Here is a 22,517-nt window from a genome sequence, read left to right on the forward strand (position 1 = left end):
ACATGATGACAATTAATTCATATCTTTCAATAATCACTCTCAACGTGAATGGCCTAAACACTCCCATAAAACGGCACAGGGTTGCAGATTGGATAAAAAGACAGGACCCATCCATATGCTGTCTACAAGAAACTCATTTTGAACCTAAAGATACATCCAGACTGAAAGTGAAGGGATGGAGATCTATCTTCCATGCCAGCGGACCTCAAAAGAAAGCTGGGGTAGCAATTCTTATATCAGACAAATTAGATTTTAAACTAAAGTCTGTAATAAGAGACACAGAAGGACACTATATCATTCTTAAAGGGTCTAGCCAACAAGAAGATTTAACAATTGTAAATATCTATACCCCCAACATGGGAGCAGCCATATACATAAGCCAACTGTTAACCAAAATAAAGAGTCATATTGATAATAATACGTTAATTGTAGGAGACCTCAATACTCCACTCTCAGCAATGGACAGATCATCTAAGCAGAAAATCAACAAGGAAACAAGAGCTTTGAATGATACATTGGACCAGATGGACCTCATAGATATTTACAGAACATTCCACCCTAAAACAACAGAATACTCATTCTTCTCGAGCGCACATGGAACTTTCTCCAGAATAGACCATATACTGGGTCACAAATCAGGTCTCAACTGATACCAAAAGATTGAGGTTATTCCCTGCATATTCGCAGACCACAATGCTCTAAAACTGGAACTCAATCACAAGAAAAAATTTGGCAGAAGTTCAAACACTTGGAAGCTAAAGACCACTCTGCTCAAGAATGTTTGGGTCAACCAAGAAATCAAAGAAGAACTTAAACAATTCATGGAAATCAGTGAGAACGAAAACACATCGGTCCAAAACCTATGGGATACTGCAAAGGCGGTCCTAAGGGGGAAATACATAGCCGTCCAAGCCTCACTCAAAAAAATAGAAAAATCTCGAATTCACCAACTAACTCTACACCTTAAAGAACTAGAGAAAAAGCAACAAACGACGCTTAAGCCACGCATTAGAAGAGAAATAATTAAAATTAGAGCAGAAATCAATGAATTAGAAACCAGAAACACAGTAGATCAGATCAATGAAACTAGAAGTTGGTTCTTTGAAAGAATTAATAAGATTGATAAACCACTGGCCAGACTTATCCAAAAGAAGAGAGAAAGGACCCAAATTAATAAAATTATGAATGAAAGGGGAGAGATCACGACTAACACCCAGGAAATAGAAACAATTATTAGAAATTATTATCAACAACTATATGCCAATAAACTGAGCAATCTGGATGAAATGGAGGCCTTCCTGGAAACCTATAAGCTGCCAAGACTGAAACAGGCAGAAACTGACAACCTGAATAGGCCAATAACCAGTAACGAGATTAAAGCAGTGGCCAAAAACCTCCCAAAAAACAAGAGTCCAGGGCCTGATGGATTCCCTGGGGAATTCTACCAAACATTCAAAGAAGAAATAATACCTATTCTACTGAAGCTGTTTCAAAAAATAGAAACAGAAGGAAAACTTCCAAACTCATTCTATGAGGCCAGCATTACCTTAATCCCCAAACCAGGCAAAGACCCCATCAAAAAGGAGAATTTCAGACCGATATCCCTGATGAATATGGATTCCAAAATCCTCAACAAAATCCTAGCTAATAGGATCCAACAATACATTAAAAGGATCATCCACCACAACCAAGTGGGATTTATCCCCGGGATGCAAGGGTGGTTCAACATTCGCAAATCAATCAATGTGATAGAACACATTAATAAGAGGAGGGAGAAGAACCATATGGTTCTCTCAATTGATGCAGAAAAAGCATTTGACAAAATACAACATCCTTTCCTGATTAAAACTCTTCAGAGTATAGGGATAGAGGGAACATTCCTCAAGCTCATAAAATCCATCTATGAAAAACCCACAGCGAATATCATCCTCAATGGGGAAAAGCTGAGAGCCTTTCCCTTAAGATCAGGAACACGTCAAGGGTGCCCACTCTCACCACTGTTGTTCAACATAGTACTAGAAGTCCTAGCAACAGCAATCAGACAACAAAAAGAAATAAAAGGTATTCAAATTGGCAAAGAAGAAGTCAAACTCTCTCTTTTCGCAGACGACATGATACTTTATGCGGAAAACCCAAAAGACTCCACCCCCAAATTACTAGAACTCATCCAGCAATTCAGTAATGTGGCAGGATACAAAATCAATGTACAGAAATCAGTTGCTTTCTTATACGCTAACAACGCAACTGTAGAAAGAGAAATTAAAGAAACGATTCCATTTACAATAGCACCAAAAACCATAAGATACCTCGGAATAAACCTGACCAAAGAGGTAAAGGAGCTATACTCTAGGAACTACAAAACACTCATGAAAGAAATTGAAGAAGACACAAAAAGATGGAAAAATATTCCATGCTCATGGATCGGAAGAATAAACATTGTTAAAATGTCTATGCTACCCAGAGCAATCTATACCTTCAATGCCATCCCGATCAAAATTCCAATGACATTTTTCAAAGTGCTGGAACAGACAATCCTAAAATTTGTATGGAATCAGAAAAGGCCCCAAATCGCCAAGGAGATGTTGAAAAAGAAAAACAAAGCTGGGGGCATCACATTGCCCGACTTCAAGCTATATTACAAAGCTGTGATCACCAAGACAGCATGGTACTGGCACAAAAACAGACATACAGACCAATGGAACAGAATAGAGAACCCAGATATGGACCCTCAACTCTGTGGTCAAATAATCTTTGACAAAGCAGGAAAAAACATGCAATGGAAAAAAGACAGTCTCTTCAATAAATGGTGCTGGGAAAATTGGACAGCCACATGCAGAAGAATGAAACTCGACCATTCTCTAACACCATTCACAAAGATAAACTCAAAGTGGATGAAAGACCTCAATGTGAGGCAGGAATCCATCAAAATCCTAGAGGAGAACATAGGCAGTAACCTCTTTGACATCGGCCACAGCAACTTCTTCCAAGATACATCTCCAAAAGCTAGTGAAACAAAAGCAAAAATGAACTTTTGGGACTTCATCAAGATAAAAAGCTTCTGCACAGCAAAGGAAACAGTCAACAAAACAAAGAGGCAACCCACAGAATGGGAGAAGATATTTGCAAATGACACTACAGATAAAGGGCTGGTATCCAAGATCTGTAAAGAACTTCTCAAACTCAACACCCAAAAAACAAATAATCAAGTCAGAAAGTGGGCAGAAGAGATGAACAGACACTTCTCTGAAGAAGACATACAAATGGCTAACAGACACATGAAAAAATGTTCATCATCATTAGCCATCAGGGAAATCTAAATCAAAGCCACACTGAGATACCACCTTACACCAGTTAGAATGGCCAAAATGGACAGGGAAAGAAACAACAAATGTTGGAGAGGTTGTGGAGAAAGGGGAACCCTCTTACACTGTTGGTGGGAATGCAAGTTGGTACAGCCACTTTGGAAAACAGTGTGGAGGTGCCTCAAAAATTTAAAAATAGAGCTACCCTATGACCCAGCAATTGCACTACTGGGTATTTACCCCAAAGACACAGATGTAGTGAAAAGAAGGGCCATATGCACCCCAATGTTCATAGCAGCAATGTCCGCAATAGCCAAGCTGTGGAAAGAGCCGAGATGCCCTTCAACAGATGAATGAATAAAGAAGATGTGGTCCATATATACAATGGAATATTACTCAGCCATCAGAAAGGATGAATACCCAACTTTTACATCAACATGGATGGGACTGGAGGAGATTATGCTAAGTGAAATAAGTCAAGCAGAGAAAGTCAGTTATCATATGGTTTCACTTATTTGTTGGAACATAAGGAATAGCATGGAGGACATTAGGAGAAGGAAGGGAAAAATGAGGGGGGCGGGAATTGGAGGGAGAGATGAACCATGAGAGACTATGGACCTGAGAAACAAACAGGGTTTTAGAGGGGAGGGGGGAGGGGGGATGGGTTAGCCCGGTGATGGGTATTAAGGAGGGCACGTACTGCATGGAGCACTGGGTGTTATACGAAAACAATGGATCGTGGATCACTACATCAAAACCTAGTGATGGGGCGCCTGGGTGGCTCAGATGGTTAAGCGTCTGCCTTCGGCTCAGGTCATGATCCCAGGGTCCTGGGATCGAGTCCCACATCGGGCTCCCTGCTCTGCAGGAAGCCTGCTTCTCCCTCTCTCTCTGTCTCTCATGAATAAATAAATAAAAATCTAAAAAAAAAAAACCTAATGATGTATTGTATGGTGACTAACATAACATAATAAAATTAAAAACTACAAAAAACTAAAAATAAAAAATAAAAATAAATAAAATAATCTTTCCTTCTCCCTCTGCTCCTCCCCTCTTGCACTCTCCCTCTTAAAAAAAAAAAAAAAAAGGAAGAAAATTTATCACATTATAGAATGAAATACCTTCTCTGCCTGTACAAAAGGATCACTTCTATACCATGACCAGAGCCCCTGGCTGTCTTGAACTCCCTGTCTAAATTTGCTATTATTTAAAGAGCAGACTTTTTAGAATCTGATTACTGGGAGAATGGGACATGGTACATATTAGTGTGTCTAGCCTTAACAGTGTTTCCATCAGTCAGCAACTATTGCTTGGATCAACTAGGAGTAGAGTAGGCTTAACTTGAATTTCAGTCATGTTGGCAACAGAAGCTCTGAAGGGTTATTAGGCGCAGGAGCTGTGCTGTTTAAAAGAGCACATTTGGGCGCCTGGGTGGCTCAGTTGTTAAGCGTCTGCCTTCAGCTCGGATCATGATCCCGGGGTCCTGGGATCAAGCCCCACATCGGGCTCCTTGCTCAGCAGGAGAGTCTGCTTCTTCCTCTCCTCCTCCCTGCTTGTGCTCTCTCTCCCTCACTCTCTCTCAAATAAATAAATAAAATCTTTTTAAAAATAAATAAAGTAGCACATTTGATAAATTGCTTTCCAGATTATTTTCTCTAGAAAGACTTGATTCTTAGATCAAAGACTATCAGTCTTGACATTTTTGTCTAAATTTCAGAGGCCCTGTTTTCAAAATAACATTTTCTAAAATAACCATAATTTGGGCTCCTGGGTGGCTCAGTCGGTTAAGCGTCTGCCTTCGGCTCAGGTCATGATCCCAGGGTCCTGGGATCGAGTCCTGCATCGGGCTCCCTGCTCAGAGGGGAATCTGCATCTCCCTCTGCCTCTGCCTGCCACTCCCCCTGCTTGTGTGCTCGCTCTCTCTCTCTCAATCTCTCTCTCTCTGTCAAATAAATAAATAAAATCTTTAAAAAAAATAAAAAATAAAAATAAATAAAATAAATGAAATAAAATAACCATAATTTGACTACATTGAGTCACTAACAGAACCTGAGACTATGTTGCTGTCTCTATTCCTGCTGGAGGAGCTGGGTCCAACATACAGAAACATGGACTCAGCTTCCATAGTTAGGAGCCATTCTGGAAGATGATGTAACAAGTTCCCCCCTCCCCAACACACACGCACACACACACACACACACGCACACATGCGCACACACACACACACATAGTTTGGGATGGAGAATAAAGCACTAGTCATAATTCATGATTTTCTCAGTGTTTTGACAAAGCTATTTACCTCAGAAATTTGAACTCTGTCTTAAGAATTTGTTTTCTTTGTTAGGAAATATTTCAAAGAAGCCTGTAATGTCCCTGAGCCAGAAGAAAAGTTTAATATGGATAAATACACAGATGTGGTGACAGTCAGCAAACCAGTCATTTATATTTCAATTGAAGAAATCATCAGCACACATTCAGTAAGTGGGGTTGGAAAAGGGTCTTAGCACGGTTCAGATGCGATTTTGTTAAAAATCCTTAGTCTTTACGGGGCTTCCTGTAAGCATGTGCTAATAATACTCATACTCAGAATCCTAAGAAACCTTCGATTATTTATTCCCTGACTTACACATGAATAAGATTCCTTTTCCCAAACAAGCCACATTTACTTTTTACATGGTGCATTTATTCCCTCTAGTGCAGAATAAAGCTCCTCCCAAATCAGAAAATTTACCTCTTACATGATCTGTTGACAAAGTCAGATTGTGAATGTCAAGTTTAAGTCCTGAGCAGGGATAGGCCCTGCTATTTCCTCTACCCACCAGGGCTGCACTGCCTGAACCCCCACACTATTTCTCTTCCCCTTTCTAGAATCTTCCCAGCTTTTCCAGTAAAATTCTGGGATAATGAGAATATTCTCTCTCTCCCAATATTGAACATAAAGATAGGGAAAATAGGCTGTTTAAGGTTTGGAAAGAGAGGACACCCCACCCAACATTAGCCGCCTGCAAAGAATCATTTCTGTTGTTCTGGAAAATCCCATTTCTCAAAGGCAGTTTCATAGTCTGTGGTATGTCACAATGTCTCCATTTAGATGGCATGCAAACGTCACCACCATCAGCCATGAAAAGAATATTAAGTGTCTGTTGGGGTTAGGGCACTTAGCTCAGCATGGGAAAGCCTTAGATGGTTCCTCAATCATTTAAAGTAAAAAGAGGCTAAGCGTTGAGAGTTTCTTTGGGTTTTTGTTTGGGTTTTTTTGTTGTTGTTTTTTTTGTTTGGAAAAAACCAATTGGAAAGTATTTCCTGAAAAACCTGGTTCCTAAAAGATAATCTTTTTGAAAATAGCTTACCACCATGCTCCTCCAAGAGAAGTCTTAGGGACATGTTTAGAAACATACTCCAGACCTCCCAATTCAGAACTAACACTCTAACAAGAACCCAGGTTCTGCAGATACACACTAGAGGTCAAGAAGCCCTCATTAAGGGTATACTCAGTTGGGATTACACACAACTAGGAGGAAAGCATAACAAATATACACCTCTGAAAGGTCCTATCCCGCCCCCATCAAAGCAGATACACTAACAGGAGGCAAAATTGGCTACTAAAATTTCAGTCCGTGTTATTAAGCTCTTCTAACTAACAAACTAAAGCTTGAATACAGGTTTTGAAAAAAGATTGGACCTGCTTTTGGTTTCCCTCTTTCAGGGATGGAACAAGGAACCACCCTGACATTTGCAACAAGCTCTCCATGAGTATTTTGAGTGACCTTAAACAAAGGCGGGTCTGAACGGCCAGCCAAAGGAGTGAGTTGGTTGATCAAATGAAGAGGCTATACTTCTTTTCTCTACGTATAAACACTCAAAATCATAAAACATGTCCAGCAATGCAACATTTGCAAAATTGCTCTAATGAGCAAGTGGACTCATTCATATTTGAGCAACGACTGTTGTCTTTTTTATGGTAGATTATCTGTCTCAAAAAAAAGTCCACATCCTGGCTACACATTTGTTGAGGGCAGTATCTTCATGCAGAAAAAGCAGGGCGGAGTTATCTTTTAGAATGAGACATTCTTTCCCAGGGATAGCCATGAAAAAAATGTTACTGTATTCATTTAGACTGTTACTCTTTAAGGAGAAATCGTCTGTTCTTTTTGTTAACAAAAATTGAAAAGAGGGGATTCTGTTTTCCTGGGAAATCTGGCTTGTGACCGGTTTGGATTGTCTTCATGTGTTAGGCTGGAAGCAGATGTCTAATGTGGGAGTACTGTGACTGCCGAGAAAGACTATTCTGTTTACAGTCTGTCTCAAACGAGGAGGTGTCCACATCTACACAGAAGCCTGGCGGCAGCTCAGCCCACACAGCCTGTGACCCCCTGCTTGCCCCTTATCCTCTAAGGAACATGTAGACCCTCAAAATAAGCTCCTTAAAGAGACGTTTTCAAGAAAGTTTTCTGTTCTGTGATCACCAGAATAAAGGGTTGAAACTAGCTGCCTAAATCCTCACTCCCCAGAGACAGCAGCCGAATCAGCTCTCCTGTCTCTTCAGAGAACAGGAACTTAAAGTTATACCTTATTTTGTTCTGTTACTAATGTACCTTCTTCCAGAAATATGCATCCTACCATTCCAGATGTCACTATGTCATTTTATCACCTTTATTACTTATGTAATGCCTCTCTTTACACGCCTCACATCCTTTTGGGGATTGTGTACCAGAAACAACACCTGGTACATCTAGGTCTCAGGCCAAGGAAGCATTCGGGCGTTTCTGTGATCCCTACCGTTGAAAGATCTTCAATTGCCAGGCAGATTAAAATAGCTAATGTGGTGATTTTTTTTTTTTAGATATAGCCATACTGTTTGATTACCACTTAATTTTTCCCTGAAGAGATATGGAAATGTGCTTCCAGTTTATTAGCGGTGTTAGCCGAGAGACTTCTGCCTCATTTTAGGCACTTTCCTCCCCACATTTGACCTTTTCTGTCAAGGTGGGCTGGAGCATGGGGTTAAGTGGTAGAAGGCTTCTTGGAGGCACATCTCACCAGATCTTGCTGAAAGAGGGTTTTATGGGCACCTTTCACAAAGCTACAATTTCTTCGTGTAAAGTAGGCATTTACCTCTAAGACAATATTAAAAACTGTTTCCCTGTGGTCTCTAATTTTAATAAATGTCAAACTTGTAATTAAGATTCACACAATAGGGGTGCCTTACTCCTCTGCCGGTAGAATATGGGACTCTTGATCCTCGGGGTTATGAGTTCAAGCCCCATGTTGAGCATAAAGCTTACTTTAAAAAAATAAAAATAAAAATAAAAATAAAACAGTATTAGAAGAAAATTACCTTGAAAAACTGGAAAGGGAACTTGACGTAAAAATGGTAGCACTTAGGAATTTACTTTTAATTGTTTGTGTCTCTGTGTTTATTGCTGTCTCTGTAAAGCTTCTGTTGGAACACCAGGATGCAATTGCACCTGACAAACAGGACTTGCTGAATGAACTACTGGAATCCCTGGGAGAGGTACCTAGTGTGGAGTCTTTTCTTGGTAAGAGCTTCTGCCTTCTATTTATCCTGTGGTTTGTGTTTAGTTGTTCAGTTTTCCTATTCTAGATCAAAATAATCTTTTTTTTTTTTAAAGATTTTATTTATTTATTTGAGAGCGAGAGAATGAGAGAGAGCACATGAGAGGGGGGAGGGTCAGAGGGAGAAGCAGACTCCCTGCTCAGCGGAAAGCCTGCTTCTCCCTCTCCCTCTCCACTCCCCCTGCTTGTGTTCCCTCTCTCGCTGTCTCTCTCTCTGTCAAATAAATAAATAAAATCTTAAAAAAAAAAAAAGAGCCAAATTTATTACAAATTCCTTGCTGTATTTTATAACGATTTCTTTTATTAAGTTCTCTTTTAGTAATATTTTCATGTTTTGAGTATCTGTGCCCCCATGTTATTTTACAGTTTAAATCAAAGACTTTTTAAGGGGTGACTGGCTGGCTCAGTCGGTGGAACATGCAACTCTTGATCTTGGAGTTGTGGATTCGAGCTCCGCGTTGGGGGTAGAGATTACTTAAAATCTTTTTAAAAAAAGAGAAAGATTTTAAAAGCCTCTTGGAATATATTAGTATATGTTTTATTTTGTTTATGAAGACCATTATCCCCTGTACAACAAAGCCTGCCTTTCCCATAGAACATTTATCTTGCTTTGCTGATGCCAATGCAATGAGTGAATGGTAAGAATAACAATGTTTTATTTCTGCAGGGGAAGGAGCAGTTGACCCCAATGACCCTAACAGGGCAAATACACTAAATCAACTCTCAAAGATTGAGATTTCCCTTTATTTGACAAGCAAGTACGACCTAGGGGACGGTGAAGCTATAGATGGCCAAAGCCTCATGATAAAGTAAGTTTGGGGCATAATGGGCACATTGTGTCTCGGATTATGCATCTTAAAACATGCAAATTTAAATAGGCTGAATCCCCAAATAATTCGTTTTAATGTATCTAAATATCGAAATATGTTGTTTATTCATCAAACATCTGACCAAAGGATAATAGACTACTTATCATTTAAGAGGGAACTAAATGTTATAATAGTTTATAAAGCTTATCTTGTTTTTCAGTTTTCCATGTAGCAATTTGATTCCTTTCTTTTAAGAAACAAAGTGATTAATTCTGCCTGTAAAAGTCCTTAGGTAACTGAAGGGAAATACCTGTTTCAGAGTGGTAAAAAGATTAATGAGGAAATACTTGAAACCATATTTAATGTCTGGGATCCAGTGTTAATACAAAAGGCACACCATGGTAAGACCTAACACTGTCATTTGCTTTATTAACCTTCTTTCCTATTGCTCTAAGCCCGGATATGTTTACCAGCTTTGACTTACACCCTAATTCCTGCCCCTGAGCATTTATAATGAAGGATTCATGCTTTTATACTGTATTGTTTCCATCAAGGCCTCTGGATGTTCCACACCAGTCCTTTACACACGGAATAAGAAAGAATGAGATCCATCACCATAAATCAAAACACCATAAACCAAAACATATGCTCACCAAACAATACGGTTTTTAAGAACTTACATAAACAAAAGGGTGCATGTTAAGTCAGTTGTGTATGAGACTGAGGTGGAGAATGGAAGTGGGAAATGGGGCCAAAATGGAATAATTATGTATTTAAATAATACTTCACAAATTGGGCGCCTGGGTGGCTCAGTTGGTTAAGCGACTGCCTTCGGCTCAGGTCATGATCCTGGAGTCCTGGGATCGAGTCCCACATCAGGCTCCCTGCTCAGCAGGGAGTCTGCTTCTCCCTCTGACCCTCCTCCCTCTCATGCTCTCTATCTCTCATTCTCTCTCTCACAAATAAATAAAAATCTTAAAAAAAAAATTAAAAAAAAAAAAAACTTCACAAATTACTTCCAAGTTGCATGTCCTGAGTTCTGAGGTGGTTTTCATTTGTAACAAGAGCTTTCCTTTCTGCCCCTGACGGGATTCAAACAGTGCTCATCTCCAGTTAATTTTTTTCCAGATATTCATCATCATCCATTAAAATGGCAAAAAAAAAAAAAAACTTATTCAGTGTCCTATGTTGCAACCTCTGCTTCTTCTCTTCGGCTTCATTAGTTTGTGCTCAGATTTTCTAAGGCTTCATCTATGTGTGTAGCAAATCTTCAGTACCTGCTCTGTGTCCATGGCCCTGGCTTGATGCTGGGGAGACAGCAGTAAGCAAGCCATTAACGGTCTCTGCCCTCTGGGGGTCTGAAGTCTGCCAGCGGGGAGCAGGACAGAGGTCAAGCTGCAGGACTCTTACACAACCTTGCCCTCAGAAGAGGTGAAGGCAGTTCCTTAGACTACTGAAGAGCAAGTCAGATTGAATTTGCAGAGAGACGACACAGGGCAGCGCAACAGAGAAGGGCCGGGGAGGAACTGTGCAGTCTGTTCTCTGGGTTCCTCGGGGAAAGTGCCAATTATAAAGGTAACAGAAAATGCAGATTGTGTGGTTCTGCCATACAAATTAAAGGAGGCCAATGGGGTGCCTGGGTGGCTCAGGCGTCTGCCTTCAGCTCAGGTCATGATCCCAGGGTCCTGGGATCAAGCCCCACTTCGGGCTCTTGGCTCAGCAGGGAGCCTGCTTGTCCCTCTCCCTCTGCTCATCTTCTCTCTCTCTCTATCTCTGTGTCTCAAATGAATGAATAAAATCTTTAAAAACAAAAACAAATTAAATGAGGCCAAGCATCCTATGATCTCATATGCTTTGTCCTTAGAAGTAATGGGAAGAAATTTTCTCGTAATTGGTTTGGTCTGTTATCTGAACATCATTTTCTAAAGGCAGTCAACTCAAATATGTGCATTAATGAATGGAAATCACAATGTGGGTAGTCTAAAATATCACATAATTTCAATATCCTGTATTTATATATATTTATACAGTCTCCATGGGTCTGTGAACTTTTGGAATTCATTTTAAAAGCAAAACCATGTAAGTCAGGCCTGTTGGGCAGCCATATGTCTTAGCTAGAGAAACCTGGTCCATTGTCCTACCTGCCTCAGCCCTTGTGGGGCTCTGTCACAGCTCCTCACTGTGTACGGGAAACAAATGCTGTCTATTCCTGATCACCATACTAAGTAGAGCCACTCATTTTTTCTTATTGTAGTAAAATACACATAACATAAAATTTATCATTTTAACCTTCTAAAGTGTACAATTCAGCGGTACTTAGTACATTCAGGATGTTACACAACCTTCACTACTTTCTAGTTCCAGAACATTTTCATCACCCCAAAAGTAAACCTCAGACCCATTAAGCAGTCACTCCCCACTATACCAAGACATCTTTCCAGGCCATGCTCCCTAGTCCCTAGTCCCTGGTCCCCGGGCCCTGGTCCCTGGTGCTTTCTGTCTCTGTGAACTTGCCCATCTGGGTATTTCATATAAATGGGATCATACACTACGTAGCCTTTTGTGTCTGACTTCTTTGACTCCGCACAATGTTTTTGGCTGAATAATATTCCATTTCATGGATATACCACATTTATCCTGGACATTTGGGTTGTTTGCACCTTCTTGTGACTAATACTGCTATGAACATTGGTGTGCAAGTTTTTATTTGAACACCTGTTTTCAGTTCTTTTGGGTGTAAACCTAGCAGTGGAATTGCTGGGTCTTAAGGTAATTCTAAATTTAGCTTTCTGAGGAACTGCCAAACTTTTTTCACAGTAGCTTTACCATTTTATATTCCCACCACCAAGGTATAAGAGTTCCAATTTTTCCACAGCTTCACCAATACTTAAATTCTCTTTTGTGTTGTTGTTATAGCCATTCTAGTGTGTATAAAGTAGTATCTCATCATAGCTTCGATTTGCATTTCCCTGATGATTAATAACATTCAATGTCTTTCTGTGTCTTTGTCAGCCATTTGTATACCCTCTTTGTAGAAATGTCTGTTCAAGTCCTTTGCCCCATTTTTAATTGGATTGTTTGTCTTTCTGTTGCAGAGTTCTAAGAGTTCCTTCTATATTCTGGATAGTAGACCCCTACCAGATTTATGATTTGCATATATTCTTCCCCTTCGATGGGTTGTCTTTTTAGTCTCTTGGTAATATTCTTTCATGTACAAAAGTTTTTTAAACTTGGCAAAGGACAGTTAATCTATTTTTTTTGTTGTTGCTTGTGCTTCTCATGTCATATATAAGAAATCATTGCCCAATCTAAGGTGATGAAGATTTACTCCTATGTTTTCTTCTAAGAGTTTTATAGTTTTTGCTTTTATATTTAGGTGTATTATCCCTTTTGAGCTAATTTTTGTGTTTGGTGTAAGGCAGTAGTCCAACTTCATTTTTTTTTTTTTTTTTGCATGTGGATGTTCATTTATCTTACCACCATTTATTAAAGACACTATTTTTCTCAAAGGTACAAAGGTACCCTTGTCAAAAGCCAATTGACCACACACATATGCCTTTCTGGACTTTCAATTATATACCATTCATCTTAATATCAGTCCTTATCCTAGTCCCACATTGCATTGATCACTGTAGCTTTGTGATAAGTTTTGAAATTGGTAAGTCCTCCGACTTGTTCTTTTTCAAGAAGCCTTTGGTTCCTTGGGGTTCCTTGCAATTCAGTGTGAATTGTAGAATCAACTTTCTCATTTCTATAGAAAGGCTTTTGGGCTAGTGTTTTAATAATTCTTAATAATTCACTGCTTTCCTAGACCTCTGGGGTCTAGACAGCCTTCCTCTGGGCATACTCTGAGATCCTGCTGTAGGCAGAGCCCTTCACTAAGCAGCCCAGTCAGTGGTCAGTGTGGGATGACAAACTGAAACAATGATTGACCAGGTAGCCTTCTGTGAAAGTGGAATTTGGGTATTGTCCAAAAGATTCAATAGAATTAGCTCCATGATATTAGCCAAACCTTACTTTCAAAGACATTATACTTTAGGTATATATTTGAAAATCTTGCTAATAATAGATAATTATAAGATGTGTCAGTGATAGCAAGCTTAGAGACCATCTAGTCCACATCTGTATCTTTGAGGTGAGGAAATGTAAGTCTAAAATTATGGGAAGCAAGTAACTAGTCACTGACATGCTTTAAGTTCATAAGCCCTTTATCATGGATATTCCATTAATAGACTCTTTAAATACTGATTTGAAAACTCTTATGGGGATGTCTTTTTTCCAAGCTAATAAACCAAATTCCTAATTCAAACATAATATATAGTTCTTAGAGATCTTCATTACAGAACCAAATTTAACTAAAATCAGACAATGCCTTTCAGAAGTTAGTGTGAAATGGACAATCATGGAATGCAGAGCATTTAAGACATGAAAATACCTGGCTTTTCTCTATCAAAAAGAAAAATCCATTTTGCTTCCTCTTTAAACAGGTTGTGTTTTTAACTTTCAGAAATGTCTTCTTATGATTAGTTACAAATAACTAGCCTTACAGTGATGAGTAACTCATCTCCATGGGGGCAGGACTTACGCTAGTAACTTTATACCATGCTAGCTTTATAATTCTTAGCGATTAGCTGAAGATGATAGCAAACACCTATGAAGTGCTTACCACGTGACAGGGACTATCTTACAGATTCAGATAGATAATATACATGTGTATTATATACATATATATTCAATTATATATAATATTCCATAGATATGATTTATAGATATATAGAGATATATATGAGATTTGTCATTTTATACTCTCAGCAACCATAAGAGGTAGAGGTGATTACCTATATTTTACATAGAGGCACAGAACAGACAAAAATTCTTTCCTAGGTAATATGGCTAGTAAGTAGAGAATAGATTCAAACTCAGATGATCTTAACTCTTCCAGGGCCTGCCCTCACAAGATTTTACAGCTCATTGAGGGCAAGGCTCTTTGTACTCTTGGGAATCTTAGAATAAATAATGAGAATGATAGCAGAGCAGTTACTTCATAACCGATGCTGGGGCATCTTTCCAGGCCAGAGAGAAAGACAGACCGACTGATGGGAGGGACATGAAGGCACAGATGGGGGTAGGAAGAACATTGTGTTTCCCTTCTGTATATATATGGAATAAGGAGCCTGAGTTTGGGCTTTTGCCATTTTGCCAAGACTACCAACCCTGCTGATTACTAAAAGAACAAACCAGAAAAGCCTGGTTGAGACCTCCTGGGGAGACCTGGGATTACAGCCTCCATCTGGCACTTACTAGCCATAGAACTCTGAGCAAGTCACCTCAGCATCAGTCTCCTCATCTCTAAAATGGGGAAGAAGGCAGAGGAAGAGGGGAAGGAAGGGATACAATGAGCCAAAGAAGGCATGCATTAACACTGTATAAATTACAGAAAACTACACAATTCTAAATCTCTCTCATTATAACTCATGATTCTACTTAAAATATGTGAACTTTGGGGCGCCTGGTGGGCTCAGTAGGTAGAGCAAGTGATTCTTGATCTCGGGGTCATGAGTTCAAGCCCCATGTTGAACGTAGAGCTTATTTTTAAAAAAAAAATGTGATCCTCATGACCTTTATTAAGCTTGTTTTTCTACAGGAGTCTGCGTGCTTTGGTAGAAGGCACTGTTTGTGGATTTAATCAAACTTAACTGCCCGGGTGCTTCAGTTGTCATTTCTCAAGAACTTTTTTTCCTATCCCATGATTCAGTTGAGGCATCTATCATCCCACCTGAAAGATTTCTTTGCTTTTGGTACAAACTCACATGGGCACTAAATGGCTAAGGTGATATTTGCTGTCTGGTGATAAAAATGTGTAATCATGTTAGAAGAATTTTAAACAACTGGAAATATTCCTTAGATTGCACAAACATGAATTCCTTTTCAAACTTGGACAAACTGTAAGGCAGATGGCAGAGGGGGAGGCTCAGCGATGCTACCGGTCAGAGCATCATAAAAGATGCCTTATGAGCGGAATGGCCAAATCTAAGAGGTCACACCGGTTTACAAGCACCACGTGGTCTCATTTACCAACAATAGGATTTGAACACAGCTGTGATGAACAAACTCCCCACTGTATTTCTTTTCTTCTTAATTCTTCCTCAGAATTAAAGTCCTTGGTTTGATTGGCCTGTCTTACCTATTGTTTGAACAGCCAGGGAGCCAGTCCTCTCCACCCAGTTAGTTGATTTATGGTGGTTAGACCATATCTAGAATATTGTGTTTGCATTGGGGTGAGGAGGGGACACATCTTAAGATCTTTGGCAAAGAGATGGGAGCAAAACTATGAACTCTGTTTAAATCCTATTGTGAAGAGGCTTAAGGAACTGGGGGTTTCATGTGCAAAAAGAAAGGAGTGGGGGATGGGGACACAATTTGGGCCCCTCTCTGCAGGTTTGTGAGGAGCAGATGATATGGAAAGTGAATTCAACTTGTTTTTTGCAACTCTAGAAAATAGTGTGACCTCTGTGTAACTCTCGAGCCTCTTACATCTTAGTTGCTTCATTTTTTTTTTAAAGATTTTATTTATTTATTTGAGAGAGAGAATGAGATAGAGAGAGAGCATGAGAGGGGGGAGGGCCAGAGGGAGAAGCAGGCTCCTCGCTGAGCAGGGAGCCCGATGCGGGACTCGATCCCGGGACTCCAGGATCATGACCTGAGCCGAAGGCAGTCGCTTAACCAACTGAGCCACCCAGGCGCCCTAGTTGCTTCATTTGTATAATCAGGGATTGGACTGTTCCCCAAAGGTTCCCCTCAGTGCTGAAGTCCCATGACTAACCAGGTCCAGTGAGTGGGATTCACTGGAAGGCAGGTCTCTCAGAGTGAGCTGCCTGTGTAAGAATGGAATGTTCCAGTGCTGCACTTGCCAAAATAAATTCGACACGAGCCACACAAGTAATTTTAAATTTTCTAGAAATTACATTTTAAAAAGAAACAGGTGAAATTAATTCCAGTATATTTTATTTAATCCAATATGTTGAAAATTTCATTACTTCACTATGTAATTTGTGTAAAAAATTGTTAATTTTTTCATACTTAAACGTTCATAATCCAGTATGTGTTTTACACCTGTAATACATCTCAGTTTGGACTAGCCATGTTTCAAGTGGTCCATTGCCACCTGTAGCCGGTGGCTGCCATCTTGGGCGGCGAAGCTTTCATGACCATGTGAATGCTTACCACACATCAGACCCTAGTGAGTGGCTTTACATGGGACTTTTCATTGAGTCCTCACTAAGTCCTCTGAGAGATTCCGATTCTATAAATGAGAAAACAGACTCATTGAGATTATATAATTTGTACAAGTCCACACAACTAGTAAGCACAGGAGCCCCAAATGGACCTTAGATCTATCTGATCGCAGTGGCCTTAACCATTAGGCATGCTGCAGGGGGAGATAGTAAGTTCCCTGTCCTGAAACAGGATGGTTACTTACATGCAAGATGTCTGGGGTGGAACTTTGGCAAGTGGATTCCACTGGCTTGACATAAAGTTGAATTCCTGAGAAAGACTCAGTATAGGCAGTTCGTCCTTGAGTGACTCCTTAACAAACAAACATTCTTTGTCCCTGGCAGGGCACGCTTTAGTGACCTGGGTCATTTTGGTCATCAGATATCCTCTCTAAAGAAATGAGCTGGGAGTTTTCTGGAAAGATAGATCATAAGTGGTTCCTAGAATATTTTTTCAAATATGAAACTGTCATTGGGTTGACCTTTTTAAAATCATCCAGTGCTTTTACTTTTAACTTGATGTTCCTGTTGAAGACATTAATGATGATTGGAACAGGGAGTCGTGTAAGGAGGAAACGAGACTTGGCTAAGCTACAGCCACCTTAGGAACAGTGCCCTCTCCCGCATGGCTATAATTAGCTGTGTGTCCACCTTGGACTCTCGGGGGAGTGTTCGGACATTCCCAGACAGCCTGTAAATCCCCAGCAGTGAAAGGTCATGGGTCAGAGGAAATGGCTGTAATCATTCTTCTCATACAGACCTGCAGTAAGTAAGAAATGACAAAAATAATGTTTACAGATGGCTTATTGGATTTTATCCTATTTTCAAAAATAAGATATTTGGACTTCACTTTGAGGGCTTCCTCTGTCATTTGCCCTGATGATTCAAAAATGAACAGTGTTTTGTTTTCATTTTCCCATTTTCATGCCATGTGAACATTTCCTGCTGTATAAAGAAGAAAGACATCATCCAGTGATGGCACGCAATGCCTTTGAAAGAAACTATGTTAAATACAACAGAGCAGCAAGAACAGTGAAACTTCAGTCATCAGTTAGACCTGTTTATAATTTAAGGCAGCTTCTTTTTATGTCTCTATTTTTTAGAAAGGAAGCTATATCCAATAATAATTTTCCCGCTCATGTGAAAGTACACACACAAAGGGTCAACCCTTTGCCTTTTATGCTGAAATCTTTTAACATCATTACACAACCTGATCTTTGAGTAGGATTGCCATGAAGGACACATGTGAAAAAGTATTGTGGTTTTAGTGCTTTCGGTGGAGTTTCCTAGCTGTTAACATTTTATTGAGCAGCTCCTCTATTTTCTGCCATCTGAAGACAAGGACGCAAGCCCATCTCTTAGCTCGTCCACCAGACCTGAGGTTCTTGAACACCATCCACCTCACTGTTGTGTCAGCCGGCAGCCAAAGCCACCCCAGCCCACCTGGGACTGCTGCTCCCACTGGCCTTCCAACTGTTCCATACCTTTCTCAGACCAGGAGGAGTAACCATTGGACTGGCTCCTAAAGGTTTATAAAGTATTAAAGAGGCTCAGAAGCTTAAAGTTAATAAAGTCAGGAAAGGGGAGAGGGTATTAGATATCATTCCTGCATCCTTCACAGTAGCAGGCCATATCAGCAGCACATCCCTCCTGCTCATCAAAAGTAGTCTCTGTCTACAAAGAAGAAAAAGTACTTAGAGAAGGAATCTACTGACATACTTGTCCCCCTGTTACTGACAGCATAATCCCACAACATCCAGTATGTAAAACCCAGACTTTGATTATCAAGCACTCACAAACTTGCAGGAGCCTCAGAGCAGATGTGAATTTCTGAAAGACCATTCTGTTTTAAGGGATTATCTTTGAAGCTTCATTTTTGTATGCGTTCGTGTAACACATACAAAGAAGCATAGGGGAGAAGCAGATTGTTGTACATCAGGACTGCCGTCTGAAAGTCTGTCTCTTCTCAATTTTGTAAGGACCAAAAAGCTGATAATTGATGTGATCCGGAACCAACCAGGGAACACATTGACAGAAATCTTGGAGACACCAGCAACGACACAACAGGTAATTGGTCTTTGAGTGTAAAATAATAAGTACCATGTATGTGAGTTGACTTTCTTAATCTTCATGTCCAGTGTTTACTGTTACTACAAAGACAATGTAACTGACATGGTTTGGAAGTAAGGAAATTTATGTGTTACTCTGGCCAGCTGAGTTCAGTCATAAATATAAAATCCCTATAATGGGAAAGAAATATAAAATGCAGCACCAAATGTATGCTAAATGTAAATTTGTCCTAGACTAGGAAGATAATTTTAAAGCCTCTGAATGTTCATCATAAACCTCATATAGGGGCGCCTGGGTGGCTCAGTCGTTAAGCGGCTGCCTTCGGCTCAGGTCATGATCCCAGAGTCCTGGGATCGAGTCCCACATCGGGCTCCCTGCTCGGCGGGAAGCCTGCTTCTCCGTCTCCCACTCCCCCTGCTTGTGTTCCCTCTCTCGCTGTGTCTCTCTCTGTCAAATAAATAAAAATCTTAAAAATAAAATAAAATAAAATAAACCTCATATAGTGGGTGGGCAGATAAGTCAGTTAAAAGATAGTTCTGGTCAATAGGATGTAGAAAAATACCTTTCATATCTTACGTATTTGCTAAATTGAAACAAGTGTCTCACACATTAAAACTGTTTTCCAAATGCTTCAGAAGTGAATGTCTTGAGTCCATCAGGTCAGAGCACCATAATCGTGCTGTAAGTAACTAAAGGTTCCTAACAATCTTGCATTAAAGTTGTTATCAACATCTTTTAAAATGCATCATTGTTTATTTAGTTCATTCTGAATTAAGTTAATTCACTGCTATTGCTTTTGTATCAGTAATTACCACTTGCTAAACAAAAGTTAACAAAATTATCTAATTAGATACTTCTTAGCAGAGTGGCACATAATTTTCCTGAATCATTCTTTTTTTCCTTTAAGATTTACTTATTTATTTGAGAGAGAGAGAGAGCACGTGCACATGTGAGTGGGGAGAGGGGCAGAGAGAGGGAATCCTCAAGCAGATTCCCTGCTGAGCACAGAGCCCGATGTAGGGCTCAGTCCCATGACCCTGCAGTCATGACCTGAGCGGAAATCAGGAGTGGGACGCCCAACTGACTGAACCACCCAGGCACCCCATTCCTGAATCATTCTTCATTTAATTGGTTGCCAAGAAATGACTGTTTCTAATTTACAAAACATAAAGAATGAAACCAAGTTATCTGGTGTTTGTTAATGTGTGAATATTTTTAAACAATGTGGGTGGAATATCCTACTAATTTAGTAAGAGAATTTTAGTCCTTATTGAATATTTAATTTTTCCCCAAATGTAGCATAGTCACAAGAATGCAGACTCCCAAGATCAAGTATAGTCCTGCACCTCCTAACTATGTAATTCTAGGCACTTAGAAGGATTTCTCTACCTCAGTTCCCCCAACTATAAAAGGAAATAATAATGGTGCTTAATTCATAGCAAGAACAAATGATTTAAAACATGTTAAGCGGGTAGAATAATAACTGGCACATACTAGGTGTCCAATAACATATTAAGTGCTGCAGTTAATGTTGACCACTGACCTGTAAACTATTCCTGTGTTAGTCTATCTGTCATCTAATAATATTTGTATCCTTAGACTTTATATTGTGTCAATCAGTTGTCTAATAAAATGAATTGGGAAGATCACCAGTCTCCTTTTATTACTGTTTTTTTTTTTTGAATAACCTGTCCAAATTCTATTCATTCATTCATTTACTAATCAATTATTTGGAAACTTAGGATGAACTAAAATATTCTTATTCCCTTTGGTTCAAAGACACCCTGCAGGCTTTTCAGAGTTGATAGTTTGAGAATTATTCCCTTATTAAAATAAAGGTCTCTGCCCTCATGGCTTACCAATCTCCATAAATATGCTGATGTGTGAGAGTTCAGTTGGGTTCTGGATGTTTAGGGTGTTCTCATAGCTGTGTTTTAATGAATAATGTAGTTTTAGTTTCCTCAGCTGAACTGTCCAGGAATTGAAATCCTTCCATCCAGGGACTTCAAAAATATCAGTTATCCACTATAATATATTCATTACTAAGGTGATTTCTCATCTTAGCACTAAAGTAGCCATTGAGAATCTTGTTCAAAGTAGGCCTGCCACCATTGTTATATTTCTCAAAAATATGAGATAATCCCTTCCCAAAGACCTATTCAAATTCCATGAAGAACATAAGCTGATTCTGGTCTTTGGACTCTGACTTGAGACTTCTTTTATTTTGACATTAACTTGTCTTGTACAGTTTATGAATTTGTGAGACTGGGGAATCAGAGAATAGTCAACATCTTGATATTCCCTTTTCAGGAAACAGATCATGCCAAAGATATGGTGAGCCGTGCAATTATAGATTCCCAGGCTCCAGAAGAAATGAAGCATAGTCAGTCTATGGTTGAAGATGCACAGCTACCCCTGGAGCAGAAGAAGAGGAAAATCCAGAGGAATCTTAGGACTTTGGAACAAACTGGACACGTGTCATCCAAGAATAAATACCAAGACATTCTCAATGAGATTGCCAAGGTTTTTGGAAATAGTATTCTTCCTTCTTCACTTAGCAGACATTTGCTAATCTTTGGTCACATGCTAGGCACTCTCTGAGGTGACATAACAGATTCATAGTTGTATTGCCATGATCAATATTATAGATTTTCAAAGGCTTCAAAGCCATTGATGACTTTTTTTTTCTTTAAGATTTTATTTATTTATTTGACAGACAGCAAGAGAGGGAACACAAGCAGGGGGAGTGGGAGAGGGAGAAGCAGGCCTCCCATGGAGCAGGGAGCCCGATGCGGGGCTCGATCCCAGGACCCTAGGATCATGACCTGAGCCAAAGGCAGACGCTTAACCAACTGAGCCACCCAGGCACCCCATTGATGACTTTTAATAGAAAAAATTCACAACTTCCCCAAGTCATTAGGACATTTGACACACACCAGAAATAATGCTCAGGAAATTTAATTGACAGGTCTCATCTATACCTTTAAGCAATACCTACTAAGTTTGGGGGTTTTTTTAAGATTTTATTTTTTTGGTAATCTCTACACCCAACATGAGGCTCAAACCTACAACCCCGAGATCGAGTCACATGCTCTATCAAGTGAGCCAGCCAGGCGCCCCAATACTTACTAGTTTTAAAATAAAAATGGTACTTCAATGAGAGTTCTCTCTTGTTAGTTGTCATATAGCCCAGTTGCTCTTAGGACCTGCCACTGAGATATTAACTCTGTGTCCCTGAGAATGTGCCTCTGAGCAGTTGAGCCTAAATGCAGTTAAGACTTCAAGGGTGCTTTCTGTTTTCTCATCCCATATTTTTACAGTTGGGAAACTTCCTGAGAAAAGGATCTCAAATTAGTGTGAGGAAGCATCACAGGAAATGGCTAAGATCTGTATGCCAAGGATAAGGAAGTATATATTTGAGTCAAAAGGACATTTCCTTCTTTTTATCCAAATATGCAAATTAAAATGGGTCTGGAGGTTAAAGG

General features: G+C 39.7%; 1 protein-coding gene across 2 annotated transcripts in view; it reads left to right on the forward strand.

The window, feature by feature from the left end:
- The window catches only part of IQGAP2 (IQ motif containing GTPase activating protein 2), a 293,302-nt gene that overhangs the window by 260,491 nt on the left and 10,294 nt on the right, over positions 1-22,517 (forward strand). For both annotated transcript variants that reach the window (XM_044916696.1, XM_044916697.1), the window contains 5 exons: positions 5,647-5,779; positions 8,740-8,842; positions 9,547-9,688; positions 18,942-19,029; positions 21,343-21,555. In XM_044916696.1, the coding sequence (XP_044772631.1) occupies positions 5,647-5,779; positions 8,740-8,842; positions 9,547-9,688; positions 18,942-19,029; positions 21,343-21,555 (679 nt within the window). The remainder of the gene's footprint in view (positions 1-5,646; positions 5,780-8,739; positions 8,843-9,546; positions 9,689-18,941; positions 19,030-21,342; positions 21,556-22,517) is intronic.

Source organism: Neomonachus schauinslandi, chromosome 7, assembly GCF_002201575.2.
Source record: "Neomonachus schauinslandi chromosome 7, ASM220157v2, whole genome shotgun sequence".
Classification (NCBI taxonomy): Eukaryota; Metazoa; Chordata; class Mammalia; order Carnivora; family Phocidae; genus Neomonachus; species Neomonachus schauinslandi.